Source organism: Nilaparvata lugens, chromosome 5 (assembly GCF_014356525.2).
Source record: "Nilaparvata lugens isolate BPH chromosome 5, ASM1435652v1, whole genome shotgun sequence".
Classification (NCBI taxonomy): Eukaryota; Metazoa; Arthropoda; class Insecta; order Hemiptera; family Delphacidae; genus Nilaparvata; species Nilaparvata lugens.
In genome coordinates this window covers 2,386,414-2,410,149 of record NC_052508.1, presented here as the reverse complement: position 1 = coordinate 2,410,149, position 23,736 = coordinate 2,386,414, and the positions used below count along the sequence as shown (strand labels likewise).

Genomic DNA, 23,736 nt, shown 5'->3' with positions numbered 1-23,736 from the left:
TATGCTCAAGTAGATACAGTGGATAGATAACTTGTCTCTGTATCGAGGACGGGTTTGAGACTCACAGGTTTTCTCTTATATTGAACTCGCGCATCGGAGACGATTTCAGTTCAGATCCGAGTTTTATCACATCAGTAATCATTGCATCCAGCTCGGATGCTGATTTCAGCTATCAGAGGGATACAATAAAAATCTCCAGATATCTTATTTTGAGGATTTCATGCACTATAATAATAAACTAGTAGTTTATATTAGTAGGTTATTTCTCTTTAGATTGATTTGAAACGTTTGCGGAGTCGCAATCAATCTCTAATAATAACCTAAAAGCAGTCACAGAAATTCTACGATTTTCCGATGCCGGTGAGTGCAAGTAACTGAGTTTAGAGATTTATCATAGAGATGAGAGAGCAGCACGAAAATCACCTTTACCTCTTCACTATTCGAACTAGCAGTTGCTTCGTTTTCCAATTCAGTTCTAGAGGAGTGAGCCTAGTAAGTACTTCACAAAGTTTACTAAGTAACATGGAGTTTGATGACTAGCATAGCATAATTTTCTATCATCTATTTCTAGAAAACTATTCAGTAAACTCGAATTTCCTTTTCATGCTCCAAGAACAAAGCAATTGCATTCTGAGAAACTATACGGGTCTTGTCGATACATAATTCCATATCAGAGAAGTCTGGAATATTCTACTGGAATAAAGTGAAGTTGAGCCTGAAAAGAGCTTGGAAAAAACTAGTCATTATAACTGAAGACCTACCGTCCTGAAAGAAGAGAGCTTGAAATAGGACGTATTTTACTCGAATACTCTTACCCTACAATGCTCTTAATTCAACTCGTACTACATATTGGTCTACAGAATTGTAAGGCACATTCTGAAACATTGATACGAGTATTTGTGTTATGATGCTGAGAATATCATGATTTTTATGGATACGCGATGTTAATCAAACAACGTTGCAATGATTCGAAATGTAAACTTGAATGTATTTTCGATGATTCATATATCTTTCCGAGTCGAACAAAATGATGAAATTAAATGGTGAGTAATAAAATGACTCATAATTCATATATGTTTTATAGCATCATTTAGATTGTTAGGTTATGTTCAACCGTTGGTGGATATGAAAAAGTACACACCTCTAACGTCATCGGCATCTCTACGAGAGCGTTCATCTAAAGGTACGTTTTCGTTTATGCGAACTTTTCCGCAGTCGACGACGGCAAGCATTGTTGACATTCATATTGTCCAAATTTCAAGTGTGCTAAAACAGCTGATTAAATAACTTTTTCATTATTTGTCTTTATTAATAAAGAAATAAACATTTTCAATAATATCAAAATATTGCCATTTAAAAGTATAAAAAAGTATAAGCTCAACCTGCTCCATTAAAACATAATTTAACATAATCTTTTAAGTTATGTAGACAGATTGAAATCTACCCAATCTGAGATTCTCTCCCTGTCATGGTCGACGACGGCATTTACGCATAAACGAAAACCCACTTTAACAGAGACGACTGAGCGTGTCTGCACAGAAAACAAGATTGCAGGTTATGTTTTTTCTTGGTTACCTACTAAGATCTTCGAAATCCGCTACCGGTATTGTAGAAGTTATTTTCGTTTTTATAAAATGGAAAGTGAGAGTGATGAGGAGTTTGTTCTAACTCCGCCGAACATTCGACACGAAGCTGAAAATGTAACTGAAAATTTGCTTCCGGAAAAATCAAAGGAACTATACATCAAGCGATATGATTTATTCGTTGAATGGTGCAAGAAGAATTGTGGTGGAACAGTAAGAATTTCAGAAAACGTAATCCTTGTTTACCTCTCACAACAAGCACAGGTATGTAGCCCAAGTTATTTATGGACCATTTATTCAATGTTGAAAGCAACAATTATTGTGAAACACAACATAGACATCAGTAATTTTACGAAAGTGGGTGCTTTTCTGAAAAAGAAAAATGTAGGCTATCAACCTAAGAAGTCTAAAACATTCACCAAAGAGGAGGTAAATAAATTCCTGTTAAATGCTCCAGATGAACAATACTTATTGAAAAAAGTAGCCTTGATTTTTGGTATTTGTGGAGCTTGCCGAATGGGTGAATTGTGCAATATGACTGTTAGTGACATTGAGGACAAAGATTCAATTCTCATAGTTAATGTACCTGATTCTAAAACCAACAAGGGACGTGTTTTCACTGTGATCAATGGCACACAACGAGACATAGACTACTTATATTATTTCAGAAAGTATTTAAATTTAAGACCAAAGACAACAAAATCACCCCGGCTATTTTTAAGTTTTAAAAATGGGAGATGCTACAATCAAGCCATGGGGAAAAATTCCCTGGGAAAAATACCCATGAGTATTGCACAATACTTACAACTTCCCAATCCTAACTTGTATACTGGACACGCTCTAAGGCGGACTTCAGCTACTTTGCTGGTTAATGCTGGAGGAACAATGACCCAGCTTAAAAGACATGGCGGATGGAAGAGTACTACTGTCGCCGAAGGCTATATTGAAGAATCAATTGGAAATAAAATACAAACAGCAAACAGGATTTTGAACCAAACAACAAGCAACATTGATTTAAATCACACTTCATCTGGGCCTATGCCAGTGGCCACAACACACCAGCTTCAATCCAGTTCCAGCGATGTTGATGAAACTTCAACTAGGCCTATGCCAGTGGCTGCTACGCACCAGTTTCAATCCAGTTCCAGCGATGTTGATGAAACTTCAACTAGGCCTATGCCAGTGGCCACAACACACCAGTTTCAATCCAGTTCCAGCGATGTTGATGAAACTTCAACTAGGCCTATGCCAGTGGCCACAACACACCAGCTTCAATCCAGTTCCAGCGATGTTGATCACACTTCAACTAGGCCTATGCCAGTGGCTGCAACGCACCAGTTTCAATCCAGTTCTGTTCTATCAACCCCGAACACGGTCTTTCAAAATTGTGATGGGTGCACAATAACAATAAACAATTACTATCAGAAGTAGGCTTTTACACTATCAACAATCATCTCTATCAACAATCATCTCTATCAACAATCATCATCTATACTATAAACTATAAACTATCTATATATAATAGTTAATACGCGACATGGAATTTTGTGACTCATAAGGAAACTATAAACTATCAACTATCAACTATCAACTAGCAACTATCAACAAATTATTATCAGAGGTGAGCTAAATTTTGTTTTTAAAAAATAGTGTGAAAGCGTGAAGATGTAGTAAAATTATTCATTGTTATAGGTATTGGTGTAGGTGGAGGAAAAATGTTGTGTGCATCACGGGACTAAAGTACTTATTCTCCCTCAGGGAAATTGTCGCCCTCGGCTACGCCATCGGGCGACAACAGTTTCCCTCAGGGAGAAAAAGTTGCACTTTAGTCCCTAGATGCACAAATAACTATTTTGTTGAATTTCATATAATCTGTTATCATAGGTTCAGATGAAAAGAATCCAAATTGATGGAACTAACAAGAAAAAATTCTTTTATTTCCCTATTTCTAATCAATGCAAATGATTCAACCTGTATCCTTGAAAAAGCAAATGTTGAAACGTTGTATCAATTTTATCTCACAAGAAATTCAACTTATCGTATTGAACTATGATGACTGGTTCACTCTACTGATGGATGATGATAATTTATTCCAGATCATTAAAAAATGAAGCAGATTATCGGAAGATGAATGTAGTATCACTGATCGATAGATTGTTCAAATCTTCCCCTCACTTTCAATATAATTATCTTGATGAAAGAATATTTGAAGTTGTTTCTTGGCAGATTAAAATCTATTCAGATCCGATCATAGAAGCTATTCATATAGAATTAACAACACCAGTACTCGAATAATGCAGACCCAATACATCCCTCGGTGTGCCTCTAGAAGTTTACCGTTTAGCACCGTGCCTGCTATGCAAATGAGCTCAAACAAGGCAAAGCACTCTGATGAAAGCACGTCACAGCATTCGAACTCCATGATTTTGGCAAATCATCATAATTTTGAGGAAGCCCTTCTCGCGAATCGTGAATGATTGCTACTCACCGTTTCTATAACAAGATGAGTTATTGAATGCAATAACTGCTTTCTACAAACCCTACGTCATTCAGCTATTGGAAAATTGTATCCTCGAATGGAGTGATTAGTACTCCAGTCTCTCGTTCCAGCTAGAATGATGATGAATTCAACAAGTATTAAAAACTCACAAATGAAATGGAACGAATGAATGGACTTAGTCATTTAGTCTGTTGGATTAGATCGACCGATTTGGGAAGCTTTAAACAAAGATTCGTGTGAGAATTCGAGTTCGTAATAAGTTACTCAGGAATAATTATACTATATTTAGGTACAATATGACATGTACTGATATCATAATGTTTCATTCAATATCGTGAGTGAAGCATTGATTGAAGCTATGTGAGATCAGTAGTTTGTATGATGAACGTATTGTTATGCTCTCTCTATGCTTACATGGGAGAGTATTATCAGAAAAAATTACTAATGAGATTGAATATGAAAATTCGAGTATGAAAAAACGTTAAGTGTAAATAGGAATGAAGGAACAGGGATTAGCAATAAGTGAAAGCAAGAAAATGACAGGTTCTACCCTCCCTTAGGATTTTTTTTGTCTTCTGTTGGAGTAGCATTTACATCTTGAAATGACCCAGTATCTTTCTCATCTAGTCTGTAGAATACGGAACATAATCAACTATACTCTGTTCAATGAATGAAAAACACGTAGTTCGATTCAATTGAATGGCAATCTTCCAGGCTCCTTTCACATTCCTAAATTCTCTATCATCCATGGATATCAAAAGGTTATAATAATTTGAAACTTTTATGAAGAGGGTTTTCCAATTCCAGGAAAGTTGACTGCCCCATTTCACTTGATTACATAATGTTTCTTTTGTCATAGCCTGAATGAGATGTTCCCTTATCTACCCCTAATTCAAGACGAAAATTATCTCAAATTACAAGTTGAAGCCTGAAGTAATAAATGTCATCCTATCCTACACTCTGCTTTCACGATCAGATTGGAACCGAGCACGTGTGAAGAGAAATAATAAGAATGAAGAGTATCATTTTTTCTCTCAATACTTCCTTCCAAGTTACTTTAATTCCAAAAAGAGCTCGTTTGATAGAATTGAATTGATTCAAAACTCAAAGAAAGCCAGGTTATATCAAATAAGTGTTCCAAATGAGAATAGATTCATTGCTTTTTAATGGGAGATTCGATCAATACTCAAGATTTAACACTTTAAGTTGGATTGTTTTTGTGTATGTAGTGAAAACCATAAACTTTGTCAGCTCATAAACTCAAACTTTTTCCATTGTTAGCCACTGATTTTATTCCCAACATCTGAACAATAACGTTGGGAGTTGGAAAGCAATATTTCACTTTCTCGTCACGCCACTCCAAGCTCCAGTAGGCTGCACGCTGCAGGTGTCTGAGACAGGAATGGCGAATTCCAGTTCCAGAATGGAAATTTATTTGTTCGTAGTGTGATGTGAGAATTCCTGGAGAAAATATGGCTGACTGCAGGGCACGGAGACGTATCTGGAATATCTCGGCTGGAACAAGCCGGTAAATGTCTCTCTCCACAGCACAGCTTTCTTTGGGAGAATGTCAGCCATGAATGGGTGTTGCAACTGCTTCTACACACCAGACTGACGTTAAGACTCTTCTGTTAACATTCTCAAATTCTCTCTGCTGTTAAGCTGATATGCACTGGAATGTGAGAATTAAGCTCAGATTTGAAATACTGCATTAAATCAATCTGAAAACATATGTGTTGATTATCGAGATTTGATGATTCTGCTAACAATTGTTCATTGTCGAATAATAATCACTTATAAATAATGGAAGCTTGAGTGATACGATTCATTTTATTTCATCATGTATGACGCTAGGTGACAATCAAGGAATAGCTAGAGAGAAATTAAGAAAAGCATATATTTTGCTCTATTTTCATGTTCATTCTTCAGCTCTCATCAAGCTACAATTAATATTTGATTGTTGAACGAGCTTCTGGGATGAGAGTTATCACTTTATTCACCGACTTGTATACTGTGTTGATATTACACTTGAAAAAGGTGGTGGGAAGATTCAAAAAAACATCTTGAATCAGTATTTTAGTCAATGATGAGGGAAAAAGCTATGCATGTAACCAACTATCATTTACATTATTTCTTAAACGGTAAGCAGCATTAATTAACACGGTTATAACATTATATCCTCTTGAATAAATTCCTGGTTGAGGTGATACTAGTATGAATGATTCCACTCCTCTTTCAATATTTCTTAAATTTTCTTGAAGAGTCGTGTTCATTATTGTGGTAGCCATCCTTGTGAGAGTTACAAGAGAAAATGAGCCTGACAGTGCTTGCTATTTTTCTTTGTTGTGCTGAGTTCTTGTTGAGCCAAGATTGTATGTGACGTATCAATGGCTACGTCAGCGAGGAACAATAAGTTTCCCTGGAATAGAAGAAGCAGTCGAACACAGAAGGAGAGCTATTTTCTTGCTCGCTTCCGGTAGTGCGACAAATGGCTGGCTAATGCATTTCAGTCAGCCAAAAGGGACATGATGTGCTTTGTGGAATTCCAATAAAGAATAAGGGCCAGTCTTTCGATAAATAGGTACAATGTAACAAAAGACACATGGTTCGATTCAGGTTTATTGAGCTAGTAGAGTATCCTCATCGGGGATCGTTTGAGTTTCTCCGACCGGGCTTGAAATTTTCAACAGGGTGAATTTTGCTCCTGATAGAATATCGAGAATCGTTTCTAGACTTGCTTGATGCGAGTCTCAGCCTCTGGTTGGTTTTCAGTGAATGCAGCTGGTTTTCAGTTATTTTTAGTCTCAGTTTCAACGATACTATCATTTTTAGTATTCATAACTTCCAGAAATGTTTCTCTCATTGCAAGGAGTCTCATACAATCATTATTGATAGAAACTACAAAGATGATCAATTTTCATTCCAATACAGATTTTATCATGTATCCATTTCCCACAAAAAAAATTCATTGAATCAACTTGTCATCGGAAATCAGGATTCATGAGGAATGAGGTACTCCACATTATTCCACATAATTGATCCCCGTGTTGTTCTACCATTCGATGGTACGATAACGATCCTAATGAGATGATATGATTAGTCTACGATTAGTCTCCGCTAAGCTATTGTTCGAAAATCTGTCTTTTTCTTTTCTAAGCATGAATTGATAATTCCACTTCCGAAATATGTGGCGATAGTTCTTAATCTCTACTAGTCATGAGTATAATATTATGATACTATTGATTGAAATAATTTACAATCCAAAATATTTTATTGTCCGATTCAACGTTGATAACAATACGTCAACTTATCACGAAGAGTGAGATATTGAAAGGATTGCTTTCCATTGAAGGTTGAAGTATCCTTGATTTGGAATAATATTATTATTTCTCATTGTTCCATTGAGAGATTACATGATAGGAAGAGGTACATCGACAAATAGAGAAACAGAGAGAGAAGATAAAAAAAAGTTTTCACGTTGATTCACGATGAATATTCAAATCATAGATGCTGAAGATAGATTATCGGGTGAAAAAGCAATGACAATTTGAAAAAGCTCTTCACTTCTTGGAGCCATAAAGAACTTGAAGTGAAATGATATTTTTCTCTCTGGCTAAATTCTGGAACGTTTTTAAGATGGAACAACTGACTTATTCTCAGTCTCTGTTGATCAAAAGGAATGAAATCTCAACCATATAATGAAAATTGCATAATATCCATGGAAGGATATTAGTTAAAGCCTTCTTTTCATGGATGTTTGTCTTCTCTGTTGGTTAAGTAGATAATAAATAATCAGGAAAAATGTACTTCTAGTTAGATTGAGGAACTAGTTGCTGAACTAGAAGACATTTACAAAATTATCTGAACTATTATCTCCTGATAATGATCGATTACAAATCAAATGCTCTATATAATATATGAAAGTGGGATTATAATATTATAATCTCATTCGACAATCATAAATATTTATAATGACATTCAGCCATCTCCGACAGTGAATCGATTTCAACACAAGTCATTAATTTGTTTAAGAGAGTTATTTGAATAACTCATTCATTTACAGGAATAACTAAATTCCTGGCCAACAAATTAAAAAATTGATTGTACATTCCTTTTTAATGGATTTCCATTGTTAAGAAATGAATATCTAGTTGAGGATATGAATAGTCTCTTGGAAAATAACATTCAAAGTGTAAAATCAGTTTCAAAACCTCTTGAATTCCATTCAAACTCTGATTAAGCAAAATTTTTCTCAGCTGAAATTTCTGTTTTTTGACGGCGAAACATGTTAGTCAGAAAATTGAACAACGAAAGTAGTAATTTTTCTATTCGGGGGATGGAAGGAGAATTAAAGATCTACTTTTTAAAACCTTTAATGCATGAATAGGCCGATCGGAAATACAAGAAAATATTGAGTGCGTCTCTGCTGCAATATTGCTCATTTTGTCTGTCAAACTAGTTAAGCTTATTTGTGAACACTTCAAAAACAACCAATATTAATAATGTTTTTCTGCTAGACAGAAAAATTTGTTGGAAAGTAGGGCTGCAGCGACTGAGGAAACTCAGTTCCGAACTGAACAGCAAGAGCGATCTAGCGGACTTTTCACGAACTACGAAGGGTAGCTGCGTTGGGTGGGGCGCCACAGTAGCAATCCTATTAGATTGGTGCGGGTTTTCGACCGAGCTCACTTCAGTGGCGCAGCTTATCGAACGAGCACCACCCAGCTACTTTATTCTCTTATTGTGCTCATTTCAAAACGCACATCAAATTCTAATCACAGTATAATTCTAATTTGTAACTAAAACCTCCAGACTCGCTTCTCTGTGAAGATGTCAAATGTACTACTGCACATTCTAATTCAAGATTGTGGATTAAAACTTCATTGATCCTCTTTGTGATTTGGATTATTCCAATCACAAGTGAGAACTCTATAGAAGGTCAATCTGAAAAGTTGCTGACATATGAATGTAGTCTTTACCACTCATTTAGAATAAGTGTAATTTATTTATCCCTGTTAACCTAACTAATCCTTTAGTAGAGGATGAGAACAATACTTTAATGAATATTATAGGACGATGTTATTTTATTCAACATGACTCAATAATATAACACCACCATATAATCCATTATCTTGTTCTCTTTTTCTCACAGAAGGATTGAGTACTTGGGCTATAAGAAGATTTTATAAGACAATATTAAATGAATTAATCATTCAAATTGGATCCGCCATCTTGAATGTAGGTTAATTGATTTTTGAATTGAATGATAGTGATGAATACAAAGAAAAAGTAAATGGCAAGAGTTGCTCATTGATATTTTATATACTGATGAAAAATAGAGAGGATACGAGCTCCTGCAATATGGATTGAAATATGAAGTTGAAGTAAGGAAGATGCATGAAATACATACTCATCCTTCATTTCTCGTTGATTTTAATTCGATTATCAGCATAATTACTTTGGAAGAAATTTTCAAAATGATTATTATGGCCGTATTCATGATTGTTTATAACTCCAAACCAGAAAACTAGCAGCTCCCATTGTATTTTATGAACGTAACTCCACAAAATATAAACGCCATGCAAATTATTCCTGAAAACATAGCCTATTTCTTCAGCGGAAAGATATAGTGTATGCTTTCCAGTGTTCATATTACTCTCTGAATAGGTCAACATTGGAAAGTTGTCGACATCTCAGCATTACGTCTGCTTCCTCATGGATTGTAAACAGGTCGATAACCTGGCAACAAAACATGAAATTTCCGGAATGACCTGGAGCATTCTAGATAGGGTTTCATATTTATCGTAAAGATAAACCCAAAAGCTGAGAAAACGTGAAGTCACTTACAGAGAGTTGAGTGCAATCCAGTACAGTAATAATACAAGCTTTCCCCCACATAAACATTTCATGTTGATTGTGAAATCTCTTCACGTTTTGAAATAAATATTCTCTCCACATTCTCTTGCAGCAAACAATAGCTGGTATTATCATTCCTACACGATAACATCTTCATATCATGAAGTGAGAAGGTGTAGTATCTGATACAGCTCTGAATTCTCCACCAACACTTGAAAAATAAACCGTACGAATGTCATACACGAAGAGAATAATCTGATTCTAAGGTACAGTATTTCATTTATTGGAGCAATTGACTTTCCATCTATCTCTCTCTCCTAAGAGGAAGGAGAGAGTCAAAGTCGATATTTTCTTTAGTTTTTTGGACTTATAACTAGCGAAAACTGTACATCTTTTGATATGAAGTACTGAATTTTCCAGAATTATTGGAAAAATGTACAATCATATCCCGAAAACTATGTATTTTCTCATCCTATATCGGCTCTTGAATGTGAGAGTGAATGGGAATGCATAGCGCATGATAAAAGCATTGTTCAGTAACTGAAAAATTCAATTCTATTCCAGTATTTTTATCCTTTGAAGTCCTAAACAACGTTTAAACAGAGAGGCCTTGATAATTCATAAGACTTGGCAGGATAATGCAATTAGACGCAAATTCAATTTACATCTAAATCAGGATAACTGGATGGTGACGAATTTCCTCTGAGGAAAGGAGTAGGACTCCAAATTGAGCCGGAGAAACAGGGGTGCATTGAGAGAGCGCTTCTCACACTACGAGTTCATTTGTTTGAGGACAATCCCTTAATTTTCATTCCTCGGAGACTGTAGTCATGATTCGAGTAAATTGAAATTCCTCTTCCGACAATGATGTAATTAGGAATTCAACTAAAAAAGCTGGGAAATCTGTTAATTTTTCAAATAGGTTCAGTTAGGGTCAGTTGAGTTGGGTGAAATATTTTCTGGAATTGAACTTGAAGATAGATAATTCAATAATCAGATTCAGTTCGTTCTATTTCGAGTGAACTATTAAAAATTCAGATTAATGAATTGCGATTAATTCCCATTTGAAAGTGGATTTATATGAGGATTATCATGCTAAATGAGAAGTATAATAATTATTACTATTTGTTTATGTATTTTAAAGCAATTGAATATTCTATACAGCTCTTTAGAACAATAATTGATAAGATTAATTTGTGACAAGAATAAGGCTTTTGAATAAAAATTTTGTTGTTGTTCGTTGGAGACTCTCCAATTCTCTACTTACGTTAGTTTTGAAGAAGATTACGACGTTCCAATGAAGTAGAAAATTAAAAAAAAAACACAGTTGAACTCTATAGTTGACTATAAATAAACTGGTGACCCCCTGGGTTGGAAAGCTTGCTCTTTAACTGTTGTATTGATCATTGAAATCTGCAACTTGTAATAATTATGTTAATCCATAGAATTCTATAGATTACTCCGTATGGGTGAATAATTCAGAATATGAATTCGCAAACCTCAAACTAACTGATAATACTATCGTTGACATAGCAACTGCTGTCTTAACTATTATTAATATCGGGTCACCACGCTTTGCTCATTATTTATCTATTGATAAACAGAACACAATTATTTTAAATGATTGGGGAAGAACTAACAGGCACAGCCCAAAACTGTTTCTTCCCCGAATTTCGATTCATACACTATAAATAGTCCAAGAAGTAGGTTATGTTCCATACACTTGAATTCAGGTCCAATTTTCAGTCCAAACATTTGAAAAAAGAGAAGTTCCAATTTAGATTGTTTAGAAACCAAATTGAATAACAAATAACACTCACTGATTACTTAAAACTGTAAAATGATGATTAACTTTGAAAATTATGATATACTCTAATTTAGAATGATATACCATGTCATGTCAACAAATCAGATCATTTTGATCAAGTCGATTAAAATTTCTAGATTATATTTTTGAGATAAGCTGATTGATTCAACAGCTGAACATAATTCTGTCTCTCTCCCACACAGGCACTCGCATCTTCTGTTATCGACAGACGATGAAATTCTCATCTGTTTTCCCAAGGATGAATAATTATCATCCTTTTTATATCCTTCAGCGAGTTTTCCCAGGGATAAGACCTAGTGCAATCGAATTTTTATATCATAAACTTACTATGTTCCAAATTTCATGAATATTGTTGGAGCCGTTCTCGAGATCTGTTGGACTTAAATAACCATAAATAATCATATAACCATATAACCATTGTGACATTTTAAATTTATTAAGACCATGAAATAAAATAAATCGGAGAAATAGAAGACATTATTATTGACAAAGGCTAGGAAGAGTATCAAATGTACTGTTACCTGATAGCAATAAAGATTAATATACTTATCAACAGCTGAAACTGAGATAAGAGCACCGTTCTATACCGCATATTTTTGGAAGAATTATCTATTGAAAATTATAATTTATTGCAAATAATTTGTAAATTGTTTATAGTCACCCATCAAATTTAGAGGTTACAACTTTGTTTACGTTAGTGAACAGCTGATTTGAATGCAGTCAAGAAATTAGTTGAAATAAATTCTCTTTACTACTGACCTTACGTTTGAAACGATGATATAATTACTTCTAAAACCAATAATTATTGTAAAAAGGATAAGAGTTTCAAAATAAAAATATTGTTATTATTGTTAAAATAATTTTTTAATGGAAATGTACAACATACAAGCGATATCACTAGTGAGAATATAAATATTCATTTTTTGTTATTTATGATTGTAATAAGAATCTCTTGTATGGAATATTAATATTTTATAATAATAATTATCATAGAATCAACCGCATGGACCAATGTAAAAATCTCTGTAACCCGTTCTGGCCAATCATAGGTCAGAAAAATAACATCAAAATGGGATGATATTCAAACATGATATTTTATTTTTGTTATCAGCAACTAGAAAAGTCTTATCACATGCGGTAACACATTGTATTTTGAATAAGGATGAATATGAAGAAAAATTTTTTACTAATAGAAGGCAGATAATTTAAGTTTTTCTATTGTAAATCAAGAACTATTCTCTTACTCATCTCTGACGTGATGTATACGTCATACTAGTTCCACCAATAGCAGAATTTCTATGCAAATTAAGTAAGACGGAACTGCTCAGCCAAAAGTTTTGAGAAGAGAGACACTGACTTCCCTTTTAATGCCTTCACCGTAAAGACCTTTTTCTTAAAAGTTACCATTTTCTAATGAGATTCTTGTTCGTTAAATTTATGTATTTTAATGTTGTTAGCCTATACCTGAGGCGATATTATTTGTTAATAATTATTCTATCAATTGATTGCTTCCATAAATCTAAATTCTATTATTCATTTTTTGATTGGTGAAGGAAATAATTAATTCCTAAAAAAACCCCACGTGCCAAAGACCGAAGTTTGGACGAGCCATCGATTATAAATTAAATTGAAGAAACTACTATTCCAAGAAGGATCACGTGAGTTCTCTTTTCATTTTATGAGGCCCCACCCTTCGCTTCGAAAAAGTACAGGAATTACTTCAATTTTACTTCGCTAATTAATAATGGCCACGTCAAAAACGCTAATAGCATAAGTGTACTGGATTATTATTGTGAATTTTTGTGGTCGTTTAACTGTCCTTATCTGCCTGAACCACGACACTGATCAAATTTCAAATATTGTTATATTTCTGGTTAAATCATTTAGAATTTTTAATTTATCTTTAAGAATTTTTTAAACTTTGTAAAAGAACGTGCATGTTAGCCCAGCATCATAGCACAAATTCAATTAAGTCTGTCAACATTGAATTATTCAAAACCTGTTTATCAAATCTTGGAACTGCACTGTTTATCAATTATTATTATTGCTCAGATCGAGATCATTATGTTCTCTGTCCTTACCTGCTAATATATCAGCTTTTATCTATGCCCTACTTTGACTTAAGAATAAAGTTCCTACTACAGAGCAGAAGACGCTGCAGTGTAAAAAATCACACAATAGAGCCTGAAACTTGAAAGATTCTGTCCTCGAAGTATCTTCTGAAAGGGATTTGGTTTATCGAACCCATCCTAGACCTTTATTAGTAACGCAATCCCGCAAATGATATGCATCAAGTTCTATGCTCAACCTGTTTGATTTTGTATACTGTCTTCAATACAGGTAATAATTTAAGGTCTCTAAATCTTGCTGAGATCATCAGCTGAAATCATGTGCTGGCACATAGAGGACAGTCTGCGTTACAGCTCCCAAATAACCTAATCTGCTATAAATTCATGGAAAATTATCGTAGAATGCAATAATTGATCGAGCTTACTGATCACAAAAATGTTTTTCATTCACTTCCAATGCTATTTTGTCCTGGAATAGGTCGAAGGAGTGATATAATTTCGTTGTCAAACGACCTTGATCTGTTAGGAGGTTTGAAGAATATGTGTCTATAACTTGATCAAAGCGTTGGAAAGTTATTGTGAAACCTACACACAAACAAACAGACGGACAACTATTTTGGCTTTGAGTCAAAAGAGGAAAGTCGCTGACGCTCGTTCAATTCTGTAGTTGAATTTTTTCCATGTTTTGATAGACTCCAAGTTATTCACGGCAAATATTTATTACAGCATCATTCACATGAGATTATGTTTATTGAGCATTCCGGAATCAAACAATCAATCCAATTGGAACGATTTCTAAAGTGAATCACAGAGAAGAGTTCCTCCTACTTTGTGAGTGAATTCAGTTCCTGACCATCTGATGAAGAAAAACTACTGCTGGAACAACAGAAAAGAGTTTCTTTTCATATGCTCAATATACTTTCTGGGCTCAAACATTATCAATATCAATATTCCATGTAAACATTAGTAAAAATTGAATGGAATGTCTGATCGTTCAAGGTAACGTGCAACATTTTACTTATAACATTCTTCAACTTTAATGATATGCTCCATAACCTCAGATACACTACGAAATTCCGATATTCCAATTTCAATTTGATGATGGATTTTCTATATTCTGATACAATCTATACATTGGTGTGATGTCCTGAAAACATATTCCAGCTCGTAGAAGTGAGTAGCCTATTATTGATTTAATAGAAAGAGCCTTCCTTTCATGGGAAAAATAGCATAAAATAAGGAAAAAATAAGAGATACACAGAATTCTAGAGAAAGAACGTAGAATTTAATTGTGAAGGATTCACTAAGGAGTGAGAGAAAAAGGGAATGAGAAATCCAGGTTCGATGTTCACAATCAGGATAGTCCTTGGGACAAAAGCAGTGCAAAGGAGCAGGTAGAGAAGGTCCAGTTCCTATCTGGAGACAGAATGTAGCGGATAACTGCCTTCTCAATTATTCAGAAGCTCTGACCAAAGTGGAACCTGTTGAAAGCTTTCCTTTCGTCAGCTAAAGAGAATCTTTAATGGAATGCTCAGTGTATTGTCAGGTCTGTTTTGCCCAGCATTCCAATGGTTTCTATTGTTGTAAAATAGTTTAAGGTAGGAATCATGCCTATTTCCGAGAACAGCTATTAATTAATATTTCTCTGCAGTATCAAATAATGATCAATCACTAAGAATTACCCCTAAAATGGTTCTGCTACTTATAGATGCTTCAGATACAAATACTCGAAGTTGGATACTGGAGCTTCACTTTTTGTATTAAACAATACTATAGTCTTATTCAAGGATACTCTATCGGATCGACAAATGATATTTTATTTTTGGATTTAAAATTGGAAATAGTTCCAATCCACTGCTTATTTTTTTCTATTTCACTGCCTGTTAAGATTTGTAAGACTTGATATTAAATCAAAGCTTTTATAGGTCCACAGATTTTAAAATAATTAAAAAGATCTCTGAAACTAACTCTCCTCACTCTCTTGTAATATTCATAAATGAAGCACTCAATCAATTAATCTCCTTTCTGGTTTGAAAATCACTCCATTCCAATCTGTTACTTTCTGAATATTACAACTTTTCCAAATGCATCATTTTGAATGAAGCTAACATAAGCAAAATTATCAATATGAATTCGACACAGTTTTTTCATCTCTTCAAGCACATTGAGTACAATCGTAAAACTTGCTGAAAAGAACAACAATGAGCTGAGGTCCAAAGCTGTCTCTATTCGAATCTATACAACGCTGCCCAGATATTAAGTTTTGGCTAATTTATTCATAGCTTGTAATTCAATAATTTTCACAGTAAACACAAGAAAATGAATTTGGAAACTCTTAAATTTTCAATGTAAAGACGATAGATGGAGTGAGCACAGTGCAAAGACGAGACGATGAAAAGTTTATCTGAGACATTAAGAAAAACCTACAACCTTGGAAAAGTAGTGAATAATCTTGCACCCGGATACATAAAGGAATTTATGAGCAATGTGAGCAGAAGCCAATTGGTCAACAGTGCATTTTTCTTGAAGAAAGATCCCCGTCTGCGGATCGTGGTGACGGCGGAACGTACAGTAGTAACTGATGGCTGGGTCGTTGCCATGGCAACCTGAGGCTGCTTGGTTGTGTATATGCGCACGCAACACAATCCACCCTGAGCGTCGGGTTCGCCTACCTACCCTAACCAGTGTAGTGCTAGTGTCCGTTGGATAGGGACGCGCGTGATTTTCAGACCTCCTCGTAGTTTTCTCATTTTAGTGCGCCTTTTTTCTCTATCTCTTTTAGGTCATTCTCACTTTCCTTCATTTTCGCGCTTTCCTTGACCTAATGACAGCCTCGGAGGCTTCCCTCTGGAATTTCTTTGAAATTCGTTGCTAATCTCCCCTTTTAACTCCGAACCCCCACCGCCTCTCACCACAGCACAGTCACCGCGCCCGTTTGACAACGCGGCCTTTTGACCTAGTCGGGTCAACTTCATTTAACACCAGCTGCAGTGCGTGCGATAAGCTAACTGGCAACCCAACACCTTTCAAAAAGAAGGGTTCACACTTCATTGCCCACATCCAAACTATGACACAACAACTAGAGCAGTGTACTTTTATGAGTGTTGCCTGAAAGGGAGACGACATTATCTTCTATTCAGTAATAATTTTGCGTGTTGATATTTCTCTTCTAGGCTATGAATACTTTCACTCACCAATATTGATATGACAACACCACCAAACCTTATTACTGTAATGCATAAAAAGATTCCAAGATTCGAAATGAATAGATCAAGTACTCGTGTTTAGTATCTCTTCAGTATATTACAAATAAGTTCTTACATTTGGATGTCTCGATGAAAGTATAAAGAGTTCAATGTTGAAATCTCTCATGCTCCCTAGTTAATCAATATTGTATTGGAGAAAAATTAAGTTTATAATAATAATAATATTAATTCTGTCACACTCAGGTATAAAATAGCAAGGACGTGATCAAGAACAACATTTTTTCCAATATTTGCCTGTATCTAGGAATAGAAATATTTTGTATGATTAGATAAATATCTCAATTGTTTTTAGAGAAACTAACAATTGGTTCAGTTTTGAAAAGTTCAACTCTTCCATTCTTAATTATTGAGCTTTCAGGGTAATACTTAAATTATTTTGCCACCTTATTCGAATATCCCCAGCAGGGTGAGACTGAATTTTTTAAATTTACTCAGTACTGTATCAACTCGCCGAATCTTGTATCAGTAATATCATTCCACACGAGACGACTTGAGAGACTATCACAATGTTTAAAAGTTTCACGAAGCTTGAAAATATACTGACTCTAATGCAGAACATAAAGTGATACATTTAATACCTCGAATTAGTAACTCAACTGCTATAAACGATCATTAGAGAGTAAAAATAACAAAGAATTATCTCCCATTACAATTTTAGAGGAAAGTTGATTACATCTCATCATCAAATGGTTCATAATCTAGAATCTATTCTACATGAATAATATTATTCTTATTCCATTTATGGAATTTATGGAGTTTATATCAGACTGTTTGCAAATATTTGTGAAATAGGACACCAAATTAATGGCATTCGGTCTGCATAGGAAGTTACAGAGCCATAAAGATGAAATTGAACATTTCCTAAACAGGAAATGGAATATCGACAGTAGCACAACGCAGTGAGCTCAGTAAATTATTGCTGTTCAAGGCCCAATAGCCACTACTGAGATTTTTCCCGATGAGAATCACAATCGGATTGTCTCTCTAATGGAATTATGATGTACGCAAGTGTAAAACTCATAATGGAAGATAATGCTCGGATTAGAAATATCGCTATTGTATTTTCATCCCACAAGCTTCCATTGTTTATTCATTGAATCTCTCCATGTCGATAGCAAAGTGCACATCCACATACACTCAATTTCCACTCACACATGTTTCACATTTACTCACAAAAACTTCAATTCTTTTTCACACTTTTAAACGATAACTGTAATGGCTGCACCACGCACCACAGTCATCAATATAAAACAAGAGAATAAAGTAATATCACTACCGACCTATATTCCTGCATTTCCGTGTCGATTGACAAAGGCTATTCTAGGAAGCTTGTGTGGACTGATATCAATCTCAGTTCTTGCGTAAAATCCCCCTTTGAATATCGATATCAAACGGATTAGTGATTGTCAACATGACTAATTGAAACGTAGCGTTCATGTGAATTTTTTCTGCGTACAATTGGCATGTATTGGAAGGATTATGTTTGGAAAACAAGACCTACTGATATGAAATAAAATCTTTTCTCATCTGAAAATGTTTATCAATGTTATATAGGCTAGCTCTCAAGCAGCTTTAGTTTACAAATGTTGTTCTTGATCATCATCGTCATCATCATAATCATGACATTATTGAATCTTTTCAAATGCGTATAGAATTTCCCCTCTAATTCTGCTATAGTGGATCAAGAAATACCTAGTCATGAGTAACAGGATAATGCTACTTCAATCACAAATTCACCTTCAAGCTCTTTCAATCCTCCACATACAATCAAAAATCCCTAATTTATTTTATTGATATAACGATATATTCTTGGAGTAATATCATTTAAAATTCTGAAATTTGAGTCTCAGATAGAGAAAACGTTGATAGAGATCATTTTTAATGGGCCTAGCTTTACTGGTTACACACCAAAATAATATACACAAGAAAGTATGTTCAAAATTCACAAGAATCCATGTTCGTCTCCCACCTTCACCAGTATTCTTTCATCGATGCTTTACAGGTAGGGGAAATGTGAGAACTATAATAAATTCCCTCCTGGTAGAAGATTGTAGCAATTACCATGACGCTTCATCAGAGAATATATCTAAAATTTCCCATGATAACACCCTTGAATAAGAATACGGATCTCTGGGACAAAGTGAGGTAATGGGAAAAACAGAGCAGAGAAAAACGGCAAAAAAATTGGTCCGGCGAACGTGAAAAATGGAAGCAAGAACGTTTTTGTTGGTCAGTTTGTTACTGATAGTGTTGGGTGCAGAGGGCTGGGAGCTGCGGAAAGATAAGAACAAAGGTCAGGTGGAGACATCTCCTTCGGACCAAAAGCATCCGAAACACGGGAATTTGACGGTCGGCTTGATTCTGCCGCGTACAGCGTTCGGCGTGAGGCGATACAACAGCACCATCATCAGCGCAATTCAAAGCCTAAACAAGGCGCGCGGCCCCAAGCTCAAGTTCTTCAAAAAGTATGAGTTTTCCCCGGCGCAGGTCAACAGCCAGATGATGTCGCTCACTCCCAGTCCTACCGGTGAGTTTCTCTGTACAACATAAAAAATAAACAATAAACAATAAAAGATGAATGTATTATCAATTATAAAATGGATAGACGCTCAATCTCTATCTCCAATGTTACTGTTCCATATCACATTATCAAAATGTTTTTGATCCATTGGCCATTATAAATCAATTAGATTATTACTGCAACATTGGGGACGATATTAATGTAAGTAGAGCACAAGTTTAGAAGGGTGGATAAGATGAGAGGCTTGAATAAAAACCAATTAGAATTGATTTTCATTAAATCGTATGAAATTTTAAAAGGTTTCCTTTGAACCTGAAGATAGCTAAGCTAAGCTGATTTCACATTATAATTGGTGATGGGCTTTTGATTAGTTCTGTTCTATTCTATTTCCATTCTGCTATGTAACAAAGTAATTTTTTATGTATCATATTCCATCTCTAACTAGATTCTCAAATCAAGATTTCCACTACAGTTACTATAAATTAGACCCACTCTTTGTATTATAGTGACTGATTCCACTAAAATTTATTTCACAATACTCTATCAATCATATTGAACCAAGGAAATTATAGCAGTTATGATATACTCATGAAGATCATTGTTTCACATATCAACAATATCATAATTCGACTCAATCCAAATATTTATGTTCGACAGTAATGTTTAATTGAATTCAGTCCATGTTTTGAGTAAATTCAACAGCATAGTATTACTAGGCTGCCATATAATTTGCAACTTACTATGGAGATGCATCATCATTACATAGTAATGTGAAAAATGTATCAAATATTTATGAATACACATTTACTAACTAGCCTACTTCACTTCTATAAATCATCATGATCCAATTTACATGGACACAATATGCAATCAAAATACGATCATTATTCTGATAACGCTTGATGCCGAACCGAACTCACATTTTCAACAAGCGCTTAATAATAATGATAGTTTTCCATGTAAGCTGAGGTTTTAGAAGCGGTATACCCTTACAGTACAGCTCCAGTGAAACACAATAGGTGATTATAGAGTCATAGGATTTAGTATTGGTTACCAGTGTAGATCCACTAGTATTAAATGATTAGCATACCTTTACAAGCACAACAGAGGATCAGCTCCCAATTCATCGATGGTTTGTTGAGGATTACGCAGTGAATAAATTAACAAATTTGCTAACACTGTCGAAATTAACTAATTTACTTGCTCGCAAATGGCATAGAAAGTTTATCGTCCAATGAATGCCTCCAACATGAACTTCTAACTTCCTTTGACGATAATTTATCGTGCAAAGTTTTGACTCTATTCAAGTAAGCACGAAATGAGCCACCTCCTTACTCAGTTCAAACAAATTGCATCATTCAAAAGAGATGAAAAGGTGGATGAGTGCAGAATTCTAAACGTTAGGTGAGTGTGACCCAACAAACCCAAGCAATGATTACTTCTCACTCATTCATTCGCTTGAAATTGTAGGAATGATATTCTACAGTTTAGATTGTTAATAGGATTTGAATTGTATAACTGATATAATATTGATTGGTAATTGATGAAGTACTATCTGAGGAAATTAAAGATTTTGATGCTCATAGAATTTAGTCGACATTATTACGAGAAGAATTTGATATTTATTGCGTTACAGCTATGTGTTGTGATGCTCATTATCTTAACCATCCTCTCACCAGACAAACATTAAAAATGTTCCAGTCTTTCACAGATCATCTCTTGAACGCTTATGGAAACTCATTGCTGGATATATTGCGTCAAGGCTAGATTGCTCATTTGATCAATGAAAATAATGTCTTTATTGTTCCTGCTATGCTGTTTATGTAATTGGAATCGACAAACATTCCAATTCAAATTCCAAATGCGTTTTCAGCTGGACTATGTGGTGGAGAGGTTCAAGGATAAATCTAAGTTCTAGCATTGAAAGAGCATTGCTCTTTTCGGATGGTTGGATAGTTCGATGTTTTGTTGAAGTTAATATCTCGCCAAGATAGGAGACAATGGGAGGCTAAAGGGAGATTATTATTATTCTCACTCGAAAAAGACTGAGAGAATGAAGATAATGTGATTGTTATTGCATACAATAAAAAGTTCCGGGAATCACTTGACACAAGTCAACAAAGTTTATCAAAACTCTTTCCTGGAGACTTAGAAGATATAGGAGGAAATGGTGATCAAGGAAAAGTTACTTCCAAGTCGAGAAAATCCGCTCTGCATCATTTATGGGAACCACCTGTTCTCCACAGAGAGGGCAAAATCCCAGAATCCATCCTAACAAGTGCCTCACAACGAGTTACAGTGACTGATCAAACATAACCGTGTTTTGTGGAAGGTCAACTTTGTCGCCGGAGAGGTGTTTGTTGATTTCCGAAGTTGAGAGGTTGACTGGTACAGTTAACTGACTAGAACAATATAAACTTCGCAATAGCATACAATAGCATCAAATTCTGCCCCATTGCGATGAAAATTATTGCTGAATTGTAAAGTGACGAGTGAACTCTATTCTCTCGAAGCATTTTGACAGGTTGAAGATCTCAATATTGTGAAAACCACATCAGCTCTCTCGTATTCAGTGGGAATACAATTGATTTACATGAATTCTTTGTCTCACCCATAGCAATACATGTCAAGACTGACAGGCCAAGGTAAACATGATAAAGCATTCCGGAACGATCACATTGGGATAGTAGGAGATGTTGAAATATCAATATTTAGTTGGTGGTGAGTGAGATAAATATTCATATTTCGTTGGCGCTAAGTGAGATATCCATCAATCAGCTACCTTTATCAAATGTGAAGAAGCTATTGAAGATGAATCAAAGCTCTCTCATGGTGTAGATAGAGCCTCGATTTTCATGTCATTTATAAATGCTCTATTGTAAGAAATCCATTATCCAATGGAATAAATTCTACTCTGATGTGAGTTGATTATGGAGTCGATTGATAAATTGTCATACAATCAGCTATTGTTGCTTATTTGAGAAGAATACTCAGCAGTTTTTGTTATTCTTCTGTTATTTTTAATCACGAAGGAATATTTTGAAGTGAAACATTTTTAATAAGATGATGCAGATCTAGATATAGGGAGAGTATTATGCCAACATTGAGAAAGTCAATACAGAGTTAAGAATAAGACAAAAATTTGACAAAAAAAAGACAAAATCAGCCATTGGAATTGTCCCAACAATGTTCCATGAATTATTCATTGTCTCATGATCCTGCGAAGTTGTACATTGATGGAAGCTTGAATGAGCGATACCAATTCCAGCAGTTGATCTTCAATCTGTTTTACAGTATGGCATTCGGGCTTGGGGGGGAGTGCTATGAATGCACATTTGACAAAATTTTTATTATCCAAAAACACCTTATTAAAACTATTTTAGGTAAACATCGTCTTTATCCAACTAGTTTAAAGTGTTAACAGTCCGTCAATTATATATTAAAAACCGCATAATTCTCATTAGAAATGATAAAGATATTTTTCTATTCCGTGAATCAAACCTCCAGAAATAGGTTTGAAAATATAAGAATGGATCTTAATGTTTGCCGGAGACAACACTTTTACCTAGCTAATGAATTAATCAATTAAATTCCAGATTACCTTATGGAGCATATTAATCGAAATTCTGTTGAATTGCTTAAGAAGAGAACTATTGAATTTTACCAGTAAAATCAAGGACATATACTTTTTGAGTGACTCTTATCTTTGTTTCAATAGTACCGTATGTTTGCCATCTCTCTTTCTTTCTCTTTTAATTCTTTCTCTTTTTCTTTCACCCTTATTCCACTTATTTATCATCTTCTTTTATTGAATATTATATTATATAAATTCTTATTTCATCTTTTGTGAGTTCTTAATGACTCATATTGGATTTTCATTAGCAACTCTCACCTGCGCACAGGATTTTCCTTGCAGGTGATTGGTTCCTTTTCTTTTTGCTGAAAGTTTTGTTTTTTTTGTATATTTATTGTTGTTGAAAAACCAATAGAGAGTTTCTGATTTTGATTTTTGATTTGATATAAGTTGATCATTATATGTGACACTACGGTTAGTTTTCTTGAATAAATATAACTATATCGATCACTGTTCAAGAATAATCTCATGCCATTCAT

At 34.7% G+C, this 23,736-nt stretch overlaps 1 protein-coding gene across 5 annotated transcripts in view; it reads left to right on the top strand.

Annotated features, from left to right (window-relative positions):
• Positions 1-23,736, top strand: part of LOC111050043 (glutamate receptor ionotropic, NMDA 2B) — a 345,263-nt gene that overhangs the window by 150,939 nt on the left and 170,588 nt on the right. The window contains exons 1-2 of one of the 5 annotated variants that reach the window (XM_039429688.1): positions 16,520-16,975; positions 19,105-19,629. The exons of 3 other annotated variants lie outside the window; for them this stretch is intronic. In XM_039429688.1, the coding sequence (XP_039285622.1) occupies positions 19,308-19,629 (322 nt within the window). In that variant the 5' untranslated portion in view covers positions 16,520-16,975; positions 19,105-19,307. Of the gene's footprint in view, positions 1-16,519; positions 16,976-19,104; positions 19,630-23,736 lie in introns of those variants that run through there. One more of the 5 variants, XM_039429689.1, reaches the window with a different exon arrangement.